This window comes from Camarhynchus parvulus, chromosome 7, assembly GCF_901933205.1.
Source record: "Camarhynchus parvulus chromosome 7, STF_HiC, whole genome shotgun sequence".
Classification (NCBI taxonomy): Eukaryota; Metazoa; Chordata; class Aves; order Passeriformes; family Thraupidae; genus Camarhynchus; species Camarhynchus parvulus.
In genome coordinates this window covers 29,971,741-29,992,278 of record NC_044577.1, presented here as the reverse complement: position 1 = coordinate 29,992,278, position 20,538 = coordinate 29,971,741, and the positions used below count along the sequence as shown (strand labels likewise).

At 37.8% G+C, this 20,538-nt stretch overlaps 1 protein-coding gene across 1 annotated transcript in view; it reads left to right on the top strand.

Annotated features, from left to right (window-relative positions):
* Nucleotides 1-20,538, top strand: part of DPP10 (dipeptidyl peptidase like 10) — a 242,103-nt gene that overhangs the window by 163,424 nt on the left and 58,141 nt on the right. The window contains exons 6-7 of the mRNA XM_030951855.1: nucleotides 16,969-17,021; nucleotides 17,121-17,202. Coding sequence (XP_030807715.1) covers nucleotides 16,969-17,021; nucleotides 17,121-17,202 — 135 coding nt within the window. The remainder of the gene's footprint in view (nucleotides 1-16,968; nucleotides 17,022-17,120; nucleotides 17,203-20,538) is intronic.

Sequence of the window (20,538 nt, the reverse complement as noted above, 5' to 3'; positions counted from 1 at the left end):
AGATTTTTCTCCCATTTTTCCATCAGGCATTGATATTTTGTGTGCTAAATCCCACACTGCTTAGTATTGCAGTCCCCTGCTCAGTCTGTTTCAGTGTAGGGGATAATCCAATAACAGAGAAAGTCTATTTATGCACATCTTTGAGACTTAACAAATTCCCTTTTCCTATTGATTGCAAAACCTGTTTAGGTTGCATTAAGTATGACCAGAATGTTGATAAGCTCTTCTGCATTATCAGGCAAGGTGGAAAAACTCCTCTTGCTTTATTACACTGAGCTCTTTTGCATTAGCATGTTAAAGAATTACAAATTAAGCCAAATCTAACACTGTGGAAGAAAACCACATGATTGGTAAAATCAGGTAAGTAGAGGAGTAAAAATATTGCCCACAGAAGTAATTTAGAAGATCATGAAGAGGGCACTGTTTGCCTTCAGACCTAAGTGGAAAACTTAATTTAAAGCTAATATTCTGTAATGAAAGTTATTAATTTTTGGTGTTCCTCCTACTGAAAAATAACATACATAATTTGCTATATTGAAATAATATAGAGTTATAACTTGGTTTTAGCTGGCTCTAATTTTTTAGTACTCGAAGATTTTTAAAATAAAGTTGCACATCAGAAGTCCACTCAGGAATGTCAAGTTTCAGGTTTTGGGATTTTTTTTTTTTTCAAAAAATGGTGTTTTGACAGTTTAAACACAGCAATTGAATATTCAGAATTAATTGCATGCTCATTTCATTAGAAATGGAATAATTTGTCAGAGTTAAAAAGTTCAAGTGAACTTGTAGCTTGCTGCTAAGACGTTGTGCACAGAGCAGTCTACTCCCAAACCACTTTATTTCCTACAGTGTGTTTCTGGAATATAATGCACCTCTTTGCTGTGTGATAAATACCCTCGAGAAGGTTGTTAGAGAATTAAATGTGCTATTATCAGCATGGAACAGAGCAGATAACCTTGCTGTACAAAGCATTGCAGTGTCTCTATCTCATCTCTGTGCTGCAGAGCTGCAGTCACCAGCCCAGGATTGCTCCAGGAGTTCTGTGCTCACATCAGCTGCAGGGAAGGCCAGGGAATTTCAGTGTTGCATGCTGCAGCTAATGATGGGCTAGGGGAGATCCATTCAGCCAGGAGCCTTAAGCAGCTGGAGCAGGGGCTGAATGGATTTAGGGGAAATAAAGAGGATATTCATTAAAGAGCCTTGCAAGGCCACACTGTGGCGGTACCAGAGCCACAGCTGTGGCTCTGCTGGATGGCTCCAAGATGGAAGCAAAGGAGGGCTTGGTCACAAGATCTGACATTTTTATAAGTTCTGGTCCACTCACATATTGGAGCTAATTGTCCAACCAGAGCTCCAGCCCATGAAGTCCCATCCTTCTTTTTTCTCTCTTCAGTCCACGTTGTTTATGCTCTTGTTGTTTATGTTTATCCTGAGATCCAGATCATTTGTCCTTGGTCTCTGGCTACAGAAGGAATTATTTTGTCTCCCTGCTCTCTGAAGAGAGCTCACTGTCCTCTTATATTAAACTCAGACCTACACACCAAAGTAGCACAGAATCTGAAAAAAGTAAAAAGGTAAAACCTGAGGCATCAAGATCAGCTGCAGGGAAGGCCAGGGAATGTCAGTGTTACATGATGGACTAGTGGAGATTCATTTGGCCAGGAGCTGTGCCAGAAATGCAAGTGGAGCATTAAAAGGGCCTGCTTGCCAATAATGGAAAATGCAAGTTCTCCTGGATAGAAGTAGTGGTAGGATCCCAGGTTTGAGTCCAGTTGGATCAGCTCCACCAGAGCTGATGTAGAGAGCAGTCTTCTGTGGGAAGCTCCATCAGTTAGTAATGGGAATGGATGATGAGGAAGTTAAAATTTCTTCGAGCGAAGCAGATCATTAGCTGCCTGATTAACTTTGCTTCTGAAGTACTGATAGAGAAGTGTCTGCTAAGAGAAAGAGCTCAGTAGCATTTAGTTACATGTGCCTTAGATGTCAGGTACTACTGACCTAATTGGGATAAAAAAAGGAATAAAAAAGGTATGAGGAAAAAGAAGTGATATCTAATAAGTTCTTAATGGACCCTTATAAATTCCTAACCCACTAAATGAATATGCAATTAATCATATAACTTGCACCCACCTATAAACCAGTTGCAGGCTACAGAGGTCTGGGTATGTCCTGTATTACCTTGGTAGTGCTGTGCTTGTGGGGTGCATTGCTCTTACTGATGATCATTCTTAATACTGAAAAAGAGAAAAGAATGATCAGCTTTTTAACAAGTACTGACTGTAGGGTCACATTTAATGTCATTCCCAAAGCATTTGCCTGTAATCCATACATGTCTGTGTTCATTTAATATTAGCTGGAATAGGAGTGGTGCATAGTTAAGGTCACTTCACAGACCCTTATCAAACATTGATTTGTTTAATGGAGATCTGCAGTCTATATGTGTGAAATAGGTGGCTGAATTGGCTCTTTGTGCTTGTGAGGATATCTATGCTTTGTACCACTGAGCACCATGATTTTTTTTGTTACTGAATTGAATCAGGGAAGATCCAGATCTTGAGCAAGTGTTGAACCAGTTACACCACTCAGTCTTGGGCACATAACCCAGTACACACAGCACTTGCACCCCCTGAGAGGGTGGATTTGCTGTAAATCCTGTCCCTCCTCAACATCTACAAAGCTTTGCTGCGGGCATAATCTAAGACAGGGTTCTTATCCTTGGAAGAATCCTGGATCGACATACATGATTCTGTACTTTTTTTTTAATCTCAGCTTCCTTACTGAATTTATAGTTCTTACAAGTACAATTTAATTAAAGGGTGTTGAGTAGGAGTTATTCAAACTACAGCACCATTATTGGCAAAGGAAATCTGAATTTGCTAAATTGGTGATAGTTTTCTGTAATGAATTTGCTAAATTGGTGATAGTTCTCTGTAAGGGAAGAGGAGCTTTCAGGGAACTTGATGGTCAGTATACAGCTCAAAGGGCTGTTCTCCCTCTTGAAAATGTGACCTGTTGTACACCTCTTATGACAAATAAACCATATTTTTTGAGAAAACAAAAACCAAAAAAACAAAAGACAAAAATATTTTAAAAGGGGATTTAGATGTTCAAAGTGGACATAGTGCAGTAGTGAACAGAGATGAGAAATCATTACAGCAACTGAGAATCTGGCCAGTGGATTATAATCAAATAGACACTGCTTAGTTAAAAATCTAAGCAACTCAATTTGATTCGAGTCAATATTATTTTTAAAAGAACACAAATGTGAATTTGACTAGGTAGTGCCTCATATTAAAGGAGCTTAAACAATTTTATAACTCCCACTTCCTTAAATTAAAAAATAATTGATCTGTTTTTACTCATTATGTACATAATCATTTTAGGTTTAATCATTTAATTCTGCACACTGAATTACAAAGAAGATGAATTAAATATCAAATAAGTGTTATATTATGGAATTTGCTCCACTCGAGTATGTGAGAAGAATATAAGCACTTTATATCAGGTATTTCATATAAAATCTCTTGAATTTCATTGTTTTGATTAGAATGGCTTTTGAACACATGGAAAGGGGAGTGGTAACAATTTCTGTGGTTTTATGTGTCACATTTATGGAGGTATTTGAGTGCCTAAAGATGCAGCACCAGAGATGGTTTTTTAGAATTGTGCCGGAGCTCTGCATCTCATTGACTTATCAGTATCTTATTGACTTCATCTGACACCTAAATGCATCCATCTTTAGAAAGCTTAGGATTCTATTCCCCACGTGTTTTTGCAGAGAAAGCACTAAAATTTTGTCAAATATGGCCACAAGTCAACCTTGGTGTTTTTGTTGTTCCTGCAAGAAAGCTACAGCCTAGAATAATCTGTTGAGTTTATAGCCTACACTCATGGGCTGTTCACTGCTTAGTTCATCTCCATGAGCAAAGAACTCTGTAGGGTTTCATAGTGCAAATAACTGAAAATCTGCAGTTTGATCTTTGCTTTTATATATATATATATATATATATATGAGAGATACTGAGAGCACATGTGTCAAATTAATAGCAGTGCATATTTCAAGTGACTACTTAGTTGTTCCTGGACACAAATCACACATTAATGAACTAAACAAAGTTTACAGAGATCAATAAAAAGATTTTCATCATAGATGTATTCTTCTAGCCACCTCTTTTCAGATACATCCATATCAAACGTGGGAGTGGTCAACATGATTAGGCAGTAATCTGCTTTTATCAATACCTAGATTTTCCTAATAGAGTATTCCTTCTGTCGAGTGTATTTCCCTTGCACACAGTTCATAGGCTGAGCTTTTGTAAAAAAATAGTTTTATTCACTGGAACAGACTTTATCAAAATAAAAACTTCCCTCTGAAGGTCCCATTCACTATCATGTTCAACTCAGTAGGTACAATTACAAATATATTGGAAATTAGGCCCACTGACCAGAAAAACCATTGCAAAGTGAATGCCCTGTGTAATAAATCATAGAAAGATCTGGTTTGTTTATCTAACATTTTTTTTATTTCTGTGAAATCATTAGCTTTCTCACAGATTTTTTTTGATCACTATAGAAGCTGAGAAAATGTGCAAGTTGTCTGTCAAGAGGTTTTGAAAATTGACTTGTAGCCCACACAGTGGTGTTAAAATAACAAATCTGGCCAAGTCCTTAACTAGATGTAGTGAAGTTGGAATGGATTTGCCGTTCTTAAATAATAACTAATATCTGATGCAATTCAACAAGTGGTTGATATGTTCTGTGACAAGCTATTATGTACAATCAGAGCACAAAATAGTTCTCTTGGAAATATTCAACATCAAGAACAAAAGTAGTAGTTAATTATTTTTAAAATAGAACAAATGTTTTGTAAGAGCATTCTACAAATTAGAAAGATGAACATAGATTCTCAAAAAAGATTAAATGGAAAGAACCCCCCCAACCACCTCCACTTTATGAGTCACTTCCCCCTACAAAACAGAAATAAGGCAGTGAAGTATCAAGCTAACTCCTTCATCACTGGAATCTGGAATTGCTGCTTCTCATTAAACAAGTACGTGCACAGGCTGCCCCTGTGCCTTTCTATTAACATAAAATTACTTAGCCTGAAGGGAAATGGTCAGCCTGACCCAGGTCATTGCTTCAAAAATGCTAAGGCAGAGTTTTCATTCACTTGAAACACCACTGTACAGCATAATTGAATCCGCCATGCAAGTGGATATCAATGGGGACGGTTGGCTCTGTTTGACTCTTAAGAAGTAATTCGTTAATCCAGTGGTGGAAAACTTTATTCCAGGGCAAATGTCCAAAGATAAAAACAGGCTGTGTGTTTTTCAAATATTTTAACCCTCCTGTCTCACAGTTCTTTTTTCATGCACTGCATGGCAGGCGTATCTCCCACCTGCATTATGCACGAGGAAACCATCCCATCTTTCTCACATTGGCCCCATTCCTGGCTCCTTGATCACAAAAAAAAGTTGTCTAACTGCCTCTGACTAGGCCAACAGGACAGTTGGGAAAGCAGATAAATCTGCTGGTGTTGGCATTTCTCAACAGTGCTGAAAGGAGTGTTGGATAAGTGGGTTTCTGTAAATGAGAGTTAGCAGTTACTTTGGTACAGATAGAATGAAAGAAAGGTCTTTTAAAATACAGACATAGAGTTGAAATACCTTGAAGTAGGTGGAAAAGACTAGACCTTTATGTAACTGTCCCAGAGAAATGTTTTAAGCTGTCTTTGTTGCACATCACTCTTTAAACCAAGCTTCCATCTCAGGCTATGAGGAGCACAGATAGTGTGACAGACCTAACAGATCAAATGCTTGAGTCCAATTTTTAGAGAAATATTAAGATGTGCCCCTTTATTATCCAATTTTTGTGTTCTTTTTAAGTAAGGACAAGTCTTTTTGGGTATTTGAGCATGAAAGGTTTAGCGTGGGGTCTTAGGCAATAAATTAATGTTCCAGTGAAGGCAGTCAACCACCTGCACAAATTTAGCCTTTATAATTCTATTTATTATCTGCAAATATAGCACCAGATTAGATGAGTCCTGGAGAGATGAGTTTGGTGTGAGGTATTCATCACTTTGTTACAGCTTCTTTGAGATCACCACGAAGTACTCCCTTGTACTAAATGAATAGCTCTCTTATCATGACCTTTTAATCACTTCATCATGAAGAGGTCTTTTACTTGCTACAGGAGTCTACTTCATGATAGCACCATCAAAGGGACTGTAATATCATAAAATGGCCACAACAGAGACCAGTACAGAAATGTGGCACAATAAGAGAAAATTAGTGAAGATAGACCTAGTTGGCTGCAAGCAGCATCATGGCTTGCTAATGGGAAGTGCTGGAGAGGATAACTGGCTGTGAGCTCCATTGTTGGGAACTGCACCTGGAGGTGATATTTTGCTCAGTTTTGTAACAGGGTAGTGGAACAGAAGGGGAACAGTGTAAGCTTGCTAGCAGGGCCAGCAGCGCCAAAGAAATCATGGAGGTGTGGGAGATGAATAGGGCATGACCAAAAAGGAAGTTTAAAGACAAAATTTAGTTGTAGTGATACTTGTTGAACTTACTCCTATGGAAAAGATTTTCTTTTCATGCTGTATTTAAAACATGAAGATACTGGAGCTCACACAGCAGTGCAGGACTGATGTAAGAAGGGGAGAAATCTAAATTGCGGTGTTCAGATTATTTGAAGAGTTTAAAAAACAGTTTCTAGAGAATGTCTTGGAGGGATAGAGTCCTGGCCATGTTGGTTGCCTGGTATCATAAAAGTTGATTGCAGTGCAGGAGCACTTTAAGCACATGGATTTCAAAAGTAGTTGTGAAAGCTGTTCACAGCTCAACCTACAGGCAGATAAATACCAAAAGAGAAACAAACAATCATTTTATCATGAAAACTCTATAAAAGACTAAATAAGGAATTTATTGCTATTAAAAAACCCTGCCAGTAGCATACAAAGATTCCCTGGACTCTCCAACAGCCAGAGCTACCATTAAAGGTGTCTTGATGTCACAGTGGGAGATTAGGAGAGAGGATGACTTGACACAAGAAACACCCAGTGCCTTCCTGCTGTTCCATGTGTCATATCCACACTAAGCAATTTTTGTTGATAGTAATCAAGGCAGTGAAAGGCAGGTAGGTCATGTACAGGTACTGAACTGTCAGATTGCTTAGAAAAAAGCTTTTAATTCATGTCTTTAATCCTCCAGAAGAGAAAGGCTCTAGGTGCCAGTGTATTCTGCCTGGATGCATTCCTCAGTTCCCTGAGCCTGTGTTCCAGCCACCATGCTCACACACTGTGGGTCTGCTTGCTGCCTTCCCTCCCTGCTGCCTGTTCTCCTTTCATCTGAGCCTCTTCAGTTCCAGCCCTTTAAGGGTCTCAGCTCTGTTTTGTTCTGGATTTGTTCTTTCTTCCTATTATGTCTCTTTTTTCCCATCCTGATATTTTTAGCCCTGTCTTTTTGTCTTCCTTCTTTCATCTTGCATGCTTGCTGGTTTAGCCATCTGCTTCCCTCAGCCCAGTTTTCTTTTCCATTTCCCCTTTCCATTTCTTCAGACCCATAGGCCATTTATCTCATTGCTTCTCCTTTCTCCAGCTCCACGGGGTCTTTTCATCTCCTCATGCAATTTGTAAGCAAACAGCAGATGAGCATCCGGTATCTGCTTCCTAAGTGCTGCCCGAGTGACTCAGATTGTCTGGAGAAGAAAAAGAGATATTGAGACTATAGTCTTTACTTCAAAATTGACTCATCACGTGCTTTGATTTCCTTTTGTATTCTCATCATTTCAGGACACCTTCAGTTCTGTTTAGTTTTGTGCTCAGAACCTGGACATTTCATTTATATAAAATGTTAATTTAGAAAATATTTTCTCAATGTTTTTTTAACTTTTTGTTTTTTGCATTATATTTCACATGAATCAGTTTATGCATATTTTTGTAAATATCACAACATGTAGAAGTGTGTCTCTTCAAAACAAGGTAGTGTTTTTTTCTGCATCTGGAAATTTTCTGTTTAACAATCTGTTTGAATAAATACAATTTGTGACTCACCAGGGAAAAACTAAAAATAAAACCAGGCCTTGACTTGTTTCTTTCTTCCACAGTATCTCAAAGAGTAATTAAGCCATCTCAGAACACTCTGAGAACACTTGATGAAGCTTTGCCTTTAAGAATCGGTGTTTTAAAAATTTTGTTTTCCGTTAACAATTTTCAGTATGTGTGGAGACACTCAATCCAAATTCCCTGTAGATGATGCCTTTTGTGTGAGATATAAGTAATCCATAGGACCTTGTAAAGAGATAAGACTGACTAAAGTGTCAGGCATATTAAAGCATTTAAATGAATATTTTTCTAAGACAGGTTTGGATTCTCAGCTGCATTGACCAGAGGCAAGCACCCTCACCAGTCTCATATTTCCATGGAGATTAAGTTCTGGTTGTGCTGTCAGAATTTATATTTTTTGTTTCCCCTTACGCTTGTCCAGATCAAAATGCACATGCACACTCTAAAGCTGTCAGCAAATCAGTTCAGGAAAAGGGAAGATTCTGTAAATCCTCAAATACTTATAAAGTCCAAATTTTGATCACACTGAATATGAGTATGAGCATAAGCTTGAAAGGGATGGACACATACCTGTGTATCAATACAAAAATAAAAATGCATGTATTATGCTTGAGGCTTGAGATTTACCAGTTTCACTGTCATGTAACAATGATTTCAGTGCAGTCATTCCTGGTTTTTAATGCTGCAGGTGAATAAGCCAGAAAAAAACCCATATACATTTTTGTCATAAGTCATCTCATACGAGACTCAAGAAACATATTTTACGTGGTAGTGTAACTAATAGAATTTCAAATGACAGTGATATGTGAGGCTTTGAGAAGTGGCAATGCAGAGCATTCTTTCTTGAATAATTCACTCATCTGAAGTTATTATATATTCAAAACTGATTGAGTTGCATATCCAAATGATGGTCTATCAGCTGTTGATGTAGGAGAAGAAAAAGAAGTTTCTGCATTTATTCTGAACTGTGGTTTGTATCACATTACTCTTGGTTATATGAACTGAGTTTAATTGATTGTGATTTAATTTACATTCTGCAGTGGATGTCTTTTTCTTGAGATAATTAATCTTGCTGAAAAATTCTGTGTGAACAGTTGAGGCTCTAACAGATTTTCTAGAGGTGCATTTTTGTTTAGGCTTCCTTGACAGCCTTTTTTCTTACAGATAAATTACGTGTCTCAGAATGTCTTGCCTTCATATTTATTTTGGTTTGGCAGCATATAGTTGTTATGGCTGGCAATATTTCATACCCCAAAGAATTAATGTTAACCATAAATTCCCACCAATGATATGCAGTGGTTCTTATCAATCATGAGAAATAATCAATGCTGATTGAAACAAATAAATATGATGCTTTTCAAAGTTACAACCTTGTCATATAACTTCAGTGCTCACATGCATCAAGCTCTATTTTGAAGTAACTCTGCAATTATATACAGAGTTTTCAGAAACCAGATATTTCACCAAAAGGGCCAAAATTGCACAAGACTATATAAAGATTTAGACATCAGTAGTGGCAAAATTTACCTCTATTTTGTTTTTGCTTCCAGAATTGGGTAGAAATAATAGGATTTACAGATGTGTGGCAGTTCATCATCTCAATATTACAGACTCTTCAGGTGATTGTGCTAAGAGTTTGCTTTGAAACCAGTTGAAGAACATGTTGTGTCACACTATTTAAAATGAGAAGTCCCCATTGCTCTCTCTATCCCAGATATAACCAATATGAAATCAGTCATTAACTCATCTGGCTTAACTTACTGAATCTAACACCAGGAAAATAGCAGTTAAATACTAGAGCTCCAAGCACAAAAGATGCCACTTCACTGGTGCATGGTGTGAAGCATTTCTGGTGTGTATCCCAAAGTGAGCTGAGCTTTAGTATCAATGCACAGTCTGAGCTCTCACTGTGTTTGTTGCCATGGCATGAAATCAGCAGAATTCCAGTCTTTAATCAATATTTTAATGAATATGCAGAGGCCATCATTGATTGGTATGGAGTGTGGTTTTTCAAACTCTTCACTAATAGCACAGGTGTTACCCAGTGGTTTCATGTCCCTCTGTGGCTCAGACTTCAGTGCTGCAGAGCTGTCTCCTCACCTCTTACACACCCAAAGAGCCAGTTACTTGAAACCCAACCATGGCCATGCCATGTTCAATCCCATTTAGCAACAGTTTCTAAGCTGGAGAACACATGGAGTCAGACTGGAAAGGTAAAGGGGGAACATTTGAGGTGAATGATAACAGAATTTTAGAGAAATTTGGATTTCACCATAATGTTATTGATACCATTAACATTATTAATTTATTTAGCACATAAATTGCAAAATGGATGGAAGTTTCATCCAGCAGCTGTGCTTTGCCTTTGGCAGTAGTCATGCTGCTCCTAATTTAATCTTATTAACTCCCTCATAGGTTTTACTAACGGGGTGCTGAACATCTTGCAATACAAAGATAAGAAAGGAATGTATCTTCTTTATTGTTTTGTGATCAGCACATTAGATACTGATCCCATTCTCTTTGCACTGCAGTCCCAGCAAGGTCACGTGTCTTAAAGCTCATAAAAAGGAGATGAGGAATAGGAGCTGGTTGTGTGAATGTTAATCTGGTTTTCTGGAGAGCAAGAAGTTGCTGCTTGGAATCCTGATGGAATCAAGCAGAGTGTCCCCTCCCACTGTAACTCATTTGCTTTCAGCAGTCTTTCCACAATGGAGGAAGTTTGGCCACAAATAATCTTGTGCTCTCCAGATGTGTACCAGAATAAGGAGCTTGTGCATGACATTAAAGACCTGCTGAAAGCCTTTTCTCCATTTTCATTGCTGGAAATCTGAATTACACCACTGTTCTCTAAGCAAAATTGATAGTAAAATATCACTAACTACAGGAAAAATAATTTCAATAATTCTTTTCATAATTTACATAAATAATAGACATAGAATTTGTATAATTTAGTATAATTTATATAGGCTGTGTTTTTTGACAGAGGGTGAACTTGAATATATGTTAACTTACTTAAAATACATAATACAGTTATTTTTTCTGGCCACAAGCACACCATATTTATATCAGTAATCCCTTCAAAAGATCTCTATAACCATCCTGTGCCTCATTATGTCCCCTCATATTCTCTCCACTCTGCATCTTGCTCAATATTTGTAGCTCATGGCATGTTCTGGATATTCCATTTTTCTTCCAAGATACTTGTATCCTAAAGGCAAAATAGGAAGCAATATATGTTTACACTTCTTTTTCTAAATTGTATTTTTGAGCCTTTAGTGGAGGTTTCTTAAAGATTTGGGTTTTTGAATGAGATTCTGTTTGTCATTGTGTGTTGGTACTTCATTGCATGAATGACAGATGAATGATGAGTTATTTTTGCTTGGCTTTCTAACCACTTTGCCGTGGCAAAGGCTTTATGGTTCAGTTTTCAGCATAAGTAGATTTTTCAGCAATTCTTCAAATGCTTAATTCAACTGTAGAAAAGAGGATAAAGGCAGAATCCCAGTCATGGTGCTGTTTTTTACACCGTGCACAACAGCCAGCAGCTCCTGTGGCTGGCACCCACTGGGGCAGTTTGGAAATGTGCCAGACCATTTTACTGATGTATTATGAAAGATCTCCAAAAGTGAGAAGGGCCACAGGTGAATGGAGAAGTGAGTGTCCTTGGCAAGCTGTATTCCTGTTTACCTCCCTGCTTCACTGTGTCCTGCCCCCTGATTTCTGGGTTCACAAGCATTTTGTGACATGCACTGTAATGCAGGTTATTCATTTTGAGGGATCACTTTTAGTTTGAGGCAGTCCCTTTTTTTCAGCTGGGCTTAGGAGTATTTGTTTTTCCCTAACATTGTTGTTACAGATGTGGTGGCCTGAAGGGATAAACAAGACAAGATTTGTGGGAAGAGGTAATATCTTTTATTAGGCCAACTGATGTAGCTGGAAAATATAGAAAAGGTTTCAGGCACAGAAAACCTTTTCCAGGTCAGGTTCTCATAGCTTTGAACTTCCTAATAATTAACTTGTGCCTGTGAAGCAATAAAAGCAGTTTTTTGATCTTTCTTTTTTTTTATGAGTAATACTGTTTGGGAGGCATCCATATATTGCAGGAGTTTAAACTTTACCCAGCTAAGGTTGATTATTTTGTATCCAAAACTGATTAAATTCTTCAACTCATAGAACAAGAATATAGTCATTTTTCATTCACATTACTAGTCTCATAAAATGCTAGATTTTATTTTTCATGGGATCAGAAGTGTAAATTAACCCATAAAAGATCTGATATCTCACTGGTGAATCAGAAAGACCTGCATGGTTTTGAACCTTATCTGAGAAACTGCCTTTCTTTTCAAATCAGGGTATGTGTTTGGAGATAAGTGGGATGGGAATGATGGCAAACACTGCAATTTCAGTTATTTAATGAGTCTCTGCTGCTTTTTTTTTTTCACTAATGGGAAGGGCATGGCTTTTAAATAGTGTGTTCTATTTGCTATGTTCAATACAAATAGATGGATATCTTTGTTGTGTGCAAGACATGGACACCATTTGGCTGTTAAGCTTTGGAATAACTGAAAGTATTACTGCAGGTGCTGAAATTTTCAATATGTATTTCATATCCTCTCAGCTTTTATAGCTCTTGCACAGACTGAGTGCTTTAATGCACTGTAAGATGTCTTATTGGAACCTGAAAGGGGAATTTACAGAGTGTAGCAGCACTGAGAGCTGCAGTGAGGAGTTCAGATTGCAGGTGTCTGTTTGGGTGAAAACAAAAATACAAGACAGACACTCCACTACCTTGCAAAAAGCTGTGCCAGCAAGAAGGCATCATTACTGCTCTAAATAAATAACACATGAAAGAATGTAATTGGTTTATAATACGGGAAATGGATAAAGGATGCATCAAGGTGTTTGGCATGCCCAAGCATTTTGGGATTATAGCACTGTGAGGTTCTAATGTCATCATCTCTCTTCCATTTCCCTGGAGCTGAGAGCTCTCATCACACCATAAAAATACTGCTACTGAGCTTTTCTTGGCAGCTTTTTAGCAAAAACACTATTCTGCTGAGAAATGTTTTCCAAATTACCCGAGGACAGTGAACTGGATCTTTTCTGGAACGTTTTGCAGAATTAGTGGAGTGTGTTTGGCAGTGTGTAAGGCAGTTTTCTTGCATCTTGTTGGGCATTGCACTGAGTTCCATGGAATTATTTCACTTTTAGAACCACAGAAAGAAAAAATAATTCCTTGAAAGGTAGAGAATAAAGGACACATGAAACTCCAGAACTCAGTTGTTGAAAGAATCACACCTTCATCTAAATGTGTCATCTAAAAGTTCAGATCATGATTGATAAGTGTGTTTTTTATTGTTGGCTGTTAGCTGAGTAATAGATTGTTATTTCAATACATTTTGACTGGAGCAATTTGTCTTGAAATACTTTTGGCACCTTTTTCTTTTAGGTCCTTTGTAATGGAGTTCTGTAATTTCATTTTTTTCATACACAAATGCATCTAACTTTTTCAGTTGAGCAGCACCAGATGAAAGCTTGTCATCACTTTAAAAGAATGAATTCAGAAGAAATATTTAATATGCAATGGTTGTTACTGACTGCATTCTATGGCAAAAGAAAAATTAAATAAATTGTACTGAGGGGGAGGTATACTGTCTGTCTGATCTAAAAAGCCATTTTCACAGTTCTTAACATTGCAGGGAATATTTACCAGCTTATCATAATAGAAGCAGGCAAGTTATTTACTTGCCAGAAAGGCCTGAACCCTAGCAAGCGTACATGCCACATCTGAAGTTTAGGCTCCTTACAGTACCCAACCTTAACATCTATAATTATTTTAATAAATTATACCAGACCATTTTCCTCTTTTTGTTTTCCTCAGCTGATATGACACTGCAGAAATTGCTGTAATTCATTTAATATTTTAAAAGGCTTTTCTATCCTACATTGCTTTTTTTCTTTCAGATGTTTTGTGTGTCTATAGTCATTAACTGATTCTCTCTGTATGTAGAGGATGGGTATTTTTCACTACAACCAAATCTTTTCCTCAGTTACACATCTCTTATTTTGGTCAGTTGGAGCAATTCAATATCCATGTTTAAATACTAGTCTTCATTCAGTCTTTTGATAGGACCTCAGTTAGAAGGTGTGGAGTATAAGAAATGTCTGAAAACATTTTGGTATGAATGTGGTTGCACTTTGGGCTTGACTTGCACACAGTAACCAGCCTTCACCGTAAATACACTGGGAGAGGGGTTGGAATAAATTACTGGGTTGTTGGTTTTTCCTGCTTAGTGCACATCCTACAATTCAGGAGTTGCAGGGCGTAATTCCCAAGCCTCTTCCACAGAGGACACAACTGGTGGCTGTCTGGGAGGTTTGATCCTGGTATTGAGAGGGTTCCTGCTGCTCCTCCCAGTGGTGCCAGATGTGTGATGGTGTTAAGGAAGGGCTGTGTCCCAGCTTTGTGCAAGAGGAAACCAAACAGGTTGAGCCTTTGTACAAAACTACAAGAGCTTCCTAAGCACTTTCTATGAGAGCCAGACTAGGAAAAGAAATATTTAATGCATCCTTTTTGTTGATTTAATGTTGACAGTGTTTCAGTGTGTGGCTCTTGCAAGCAGGATGAATTAGGAAGCTTGGTACTTGTAATTTATACATGGTGTTTCTGTTAAGAACTAATATGAGTAAATTGAGAAAAAATGTCAGCATCCTGTCTGAAAGTGACCTCACTGTAGTGTTTGTCTCCACTAGAAGTGGAGCTCTTTCCACTTTTTTCAACAGATATTAATGTTTCTGCATAAATGTTTAGACAGAAATGTTACACAAGGCAGGAGTGGAGTTTCCACATGATATATGAAGTGTTGTTCTTGTTGTTACAGTATATTTTCTGTTTAAGCTGCCAGAATGACTTATTAGTTTAGCATTTCTTGTTGAAATATATTCTGTCTAATAATTTACTTTTAAAATATTCCTATTCAAAATATTTATCAACCCTCCACACATTATCTTTGATACAATTTTCCCTTTTCCTACAAGGGCAAGAGACCCACTTCTCTTCTTTGTAACTGGCTGCTGGTGAGTGCCCCTCTGGGAAATCTCTGGCAGTGCACCCCCTGTGCAGAAACCACCATGATTTAACCATTTGTCTCTACTTTTCAGAAGAGGCTGCTACCTTGAAAGACAAAACAGTTTCTCTTAAGCTGTAATATAAAATATAAAAATGTTTGGGGCATGCTTATTAATATATGTATGATTCTTACTGGAGCAACAGTTCTGATGTTCAACACAATAGACTTGGAAAATGGAAATTATTTTTGTCTGAAAGGGAAATTTTCTAGAATGGGTACTCAGCTGTTGCGCAAAGTAGGGTTACTAATCTTAGAAACCTTTGTGGGATCCTTGCTGCATCAGCCAGCAAAGATGTGGGGCATGCTAAATTCTTGGCATGTGTTGGCAGGGAACTAATAATGAGAAGGCAGTCAGTGGAAGGATGTTTTGGATGGCTCTGTTATTGACTGGTCTCTAGGCAAAATAACAACCTCTGAAACCCTCTCGTGTTCCATGGTGACAAATTCCAGTGGCTCTGTCCATGTAGGATCCCTCTTTGCCTGTTCTCTTTGAAGGAGACACTGAAAGGTTCCCAGAGCAGAAAATGTACCCTGAAGAGCTCCCAACACATGCAGCCAAGTGAAGGTTTTGGCTTTACAGCTGTGGCTGTCCCCGTATAACTGGGATTAGCCTGTCCAGAAAGAAATCCTCCATGTGCCAAGCAGAGATGCTGTTACTGTAGACATGAAGCTGCAGTCGGTCTAGAGGATGTAATCTAACATTTTTTTTCTAACAGAAGTTTCCATTAGAAAGATTTTTGCTTAGTTCACTAATAATTAGTGGCAAATATATTTCATATTCCAAGACCATGTAGCAATTTCAAATCATATTAAAACTAATACTATGGAATTATGATACTTTCATGATACAAGACATGGAGGCAAATAATGAGCTAGGTGAAAACCAATCACTCAATCCTGGAAGAGAGTAAAATGTCTGTTATTCACTGTGGGTGTATAGACTAATGTTTGACTAGAGAGAATGTGTAATTGTTTGCTTTGGTTTGAGCTCTGTGGTGTGGTGGTCCATCACATTACACACTGTAAGTGCTCTTCTGTTCTGCTCAGACAATACTACAGGTTTTGAATCCAGAAGTCACTGGTAACTTGCTGTTGAATTAGAAAGTTTGGTCCCTCTTTCTTTTACCCAAAATATCAGAAAAACTTCAACAAACTTTTCCTGAAAAGCAAAGAAAGTCAGCCAAAATCAGACCAAAACTTATTTAATGAAAGCCACAGCAAACAGAGCCCTACTAAGTAGACAGATTTTCTGTTCTGTGAGCCATACCTGGGAAGTCCTTCAGGCTGTTCATAGCAAGTGGTCAGAAAAATACCATATGAGCCTGTATTGGTCTGCACTTCAAGCAGAATGACTGTGATGCCTGTGCAATCATTTGATACAGTTTGATGAAGGAAAAAAAATGGTTTTTTTCCCTAATGTATATTCGCATGTGGGGTTTTTGGTTTGGGGTTTTTTTTGGGGGGGGGGGAGGTTGTTTTTATTGTTGGGGTTTTTTAAAATGGGAATGCAGATTTTTCTAATTTGGACCTTTTATGTGCAGTTGTACTGTTACAGTGGCTGGTTAAATTAACAGGTGAGTATGTGTGTCCTTCCTTTCAAAACCTGGTTCAGGTCTATTGGTTATAATTAATTCAGTAAAACCTTCTTTCAGTAATAAAGGTGTCAGTGTTTACAGGGGTTGAAGAGTCTGACTGCCTTTATGGTAGTCTGTATTTAATCCCTGTATATTGTCTTGTAATCCTTACGTTTTGTTTTTTGTTTTTTTTTAACAGGTTTTTCATTATTCTTATACAGCTTCATATGTGATTTATAACATCCACACAAGGTAGGTCACATTGTTTTTTCCATACTGTGTTGTTGTCAGTGGCTCTATGCATAAGGTGATGCCAGTGTGTTCAAGTAAAAATGTTTCCCTTTTTTCAAGGGAAGTTTGGGAGTTAAACCCTCCAGAAGTAGAGGATTCAGTTTTACAGTATGCAGCCTGGGGTGTTCACGGACAGCAACTGGTAAGCACAGTCATTAAAAATGTATGGACTCCAGACAGACTGAGGTAAAAACAAAACTGGAAGCTTTAAAAGAAGTTGTGTCACGTATTTCTGCGCCATAGTAGTGTGTTCCTATTACAGCTTTTAGGAGAGCTCTATTTGTTTGTTTATTTTTTATTAAAAACATGTTTTTCCAGGCTGACCTGCAATAAGCACATGGTACAGTTGTTGAAAGAATCACACCTTCATCTAAATATGCACTCAGTGATTTTCAGGATAACCATCTTTATGGCTACTGCTGTGTGGGAGGGAACGTTAAAGGTGAAAGACAGTTTTTTTAAAGTGCAATATCAATGAAAACTGTGGGCAAAAGCAAAAGCTTAGCATCCAAATGTGATGTGATGGACTCATGAAAAGTGATGTTTTCATTTCAGTATGAAAATTACTGCCAAGGTCAGCTGTTCTGCATTGAATTCATAATAATTAAACAAGATGCCATGTTTCACGTATAATATTTTTTCCAGAAGTTTTACCATTTTTAATGAACATTAACCATCCATAGTCATCATAACCAATGTCAATATAAAAAGGAAAAAAATTGTGGTTTTAGAACAGCAGTGATTTTAAGCTGACCTGTGTTGGTAGTTGAAGGCAAGAGACTGATTAAATCTTCAGTTCTGCATAAGAAATTCAGATAATCCTTGTTACAGTGTTCTAATAAGCTCATTAATGCCCCCAGGCATGATCCCAGGGCCTCCTTGCACATCCAGCTTGTTCATGCAGAGAGGCTGTAAGCTGATTGTCTAGAGAATATACCCTATTGCTTTATATCATTCATCAAGATGATTGGAAAGTAAAAAATGTTTCTGGTTGGAATGTTTTGCATTAAGGAAGTGGAGGCAGGTGAGAAAAAGTAATTGGAACATGCTTCGTATGTTTTAATAATTAACCACCTTAATTTGTTAATAATGAGAGCATGGCAACAGAATTAGTGGTAATAAATACATAGGTTATTTGCCAGGCAGCATTATGGAATGTGGCAAACTATGTAAGTTGTAGTAGAAAGGAGAAGCATTTGCAAAATTGAACAGATTCGAGAAATACTTTAATTAAATTTCAGTTTGTAATATTCCTCTGTACTGGACAGAGGATCTGGATATTTATACTGATCAGAGAATCAGTAATCTAAAGTAGAACTAAAATGAAATGATTTCTGAGAAAATATCTTTTTCTTTTTGTGAGATGTCTCATAAGAACAGGGTCAGATTTACCAATCATAAACCTCAGAAAAATAAATCAGAATAATGCTATCTTTATGTGGTTTTGCTTAAAATGTCATTCTGAAAATATGTATGGATACTTTCAGATACAGGCACAAGTGGACTCCTATTACATCTCAGAACTGCAAAAAATAGATGATCATTTTAGGTACAACCTTAATCATCCAAATTTGAAAACACTGGCATAATTCATACTTGAGCGAGGATAACATTACTCATCTTTGTTAATGTCCCTAGTAAAGTTAATGTCATGCTTTAAAAATATCTGCTCTGCTGTGGGTTTTATGGTGCCATATGGTCTGCAGAATTAGGAAATAATAACTTTGAACACAAAATCTTCTGTGCACTCTGAATGGCGCCGAGTGTTGCCATAGAGATGTACACCTGCAGGAGCAGTCCACTGAAGGTGACTTCAGGAATGCCAATTAGAAGGATGTCCTCTTGAAGCTGTTCATGGGGCAGAAGGAGGTTTCCAAAGTGACAGAAGTGCCTTGCTGCATTGCCCTCCCACTTCAGCAGCAAGCCAAAAATGTAGAAGGAGCATGAATGAATAAAAACTGTTGTACTGAGTAATTGTTGCTGCTGCTGTCCAAAGGAACATCTGCCTCGAGCAGAAGCAGGACAGAGAGTTCAGTCCAGCAGAACAGGTTAGGCAGAGGAAAGATGTGTGGCTGAGGACACATTGCCACAACGGTTCTGTTATAAAATTTGTCATTGGAACAAACACTGGCATAGTGGGTTTTAGTAAAATAGTACAGGAGGCAAACAGCAGTGAAACAGGGCACAGAGGAAGGCATAAAGGGAGAGATTCAATGATGAAATCTGTCAGTAGCTATCAATGGAAGATACCTGGGTGCAAACAAAGCTGCAGTCTCATAGACCTGTGCTGCCAAACACACTATGAGTGGTTTACCTTCCTGAACAAAACTTACGTGTCTTTTCTGTGGAAATAGTGATAATTCATGAATAAAACAAGCAATGAAATACTTCCTATAAATAAAATAATCATAGTGTATTAACCTGGGTAATAATCTCCAAGAGCCATTCTTTGTAACTGAAGAACAAGTGGAGAACAGTTGGAGAAGAGATTAATTTCATATACAAAAATTTGATGTAGAAGGACCTATGACATGTGCTGTGTGCCATCACAGAGATAGAGTGTATGTAGTTCTCTAAAGTGAGGAGGAATATCCCCCTTCATCTGTGGTGCAAAAATGAACAGCAGTACTATAGCCAGGACTGGTCAGCAAAAGTAGCACAAAACGTGAAATATGAGTTGCAGGTATGCCTGACTGAGCCAGAGATCCCAACTTTACACTATAACTATTTGGAAAGTCCTGGATTAAATCCAAATTATAGTGGGATAACACATGGACTTGGATCAACTATTTTCAATAGGCTATAGTGTAAAATAAGATGTTTCCAGTCCACAGTTCTGCAGATCTAAGTAACAGTGCAGCCTACATGGTTATCTTAAAGTATTCCAATGAGGAGGAATTGGCAAGATGTTCAAAGAGATAATGTAAGGATTTGAAGGAAAAAAACCAGGAAGGAAAATATGTATGAAGCCACAAACTGCTTATTGCACAGATGGAATATGGCTGCAGTGAAATCAAGTATCTGCAGTGTTTTACATCCTTGTGGAAAGCATGCATCAGTTTAAGTTTACTGTTAGGGATAATTTCTGGGGCTGTCTAATGGGCCCCAGAGCATGCCCCATGGGGCTAGTGAAGAACAGAGTTCATTTTCTGTCAGATGCCAGGTGACTGAGCCACGGTACCATTGTTTGCAAGCTACCACAGTGGTTGCAAGTTATTTCAGTTCCTTGCTATTTACCTAGAGTAGAAGGTTTTGTAGTGATTAAGAGGAAAGCTCAGAGAAACATCTGCTGCTTGACTCATGACATTTTGTTGGTGAAATTGAAAATGTTTGCCACTGGGGAGAAGAAACTTTTATCTAATGAATTAATGTATCTTAAGGTCACATAGTTCTTAAGATGGGAACTTTTTTCAAGGTCACACTCTTTAATATGCTGCCTTTTAACTGTGTTAGAACTGTGCCAGATCTCAAATACCAT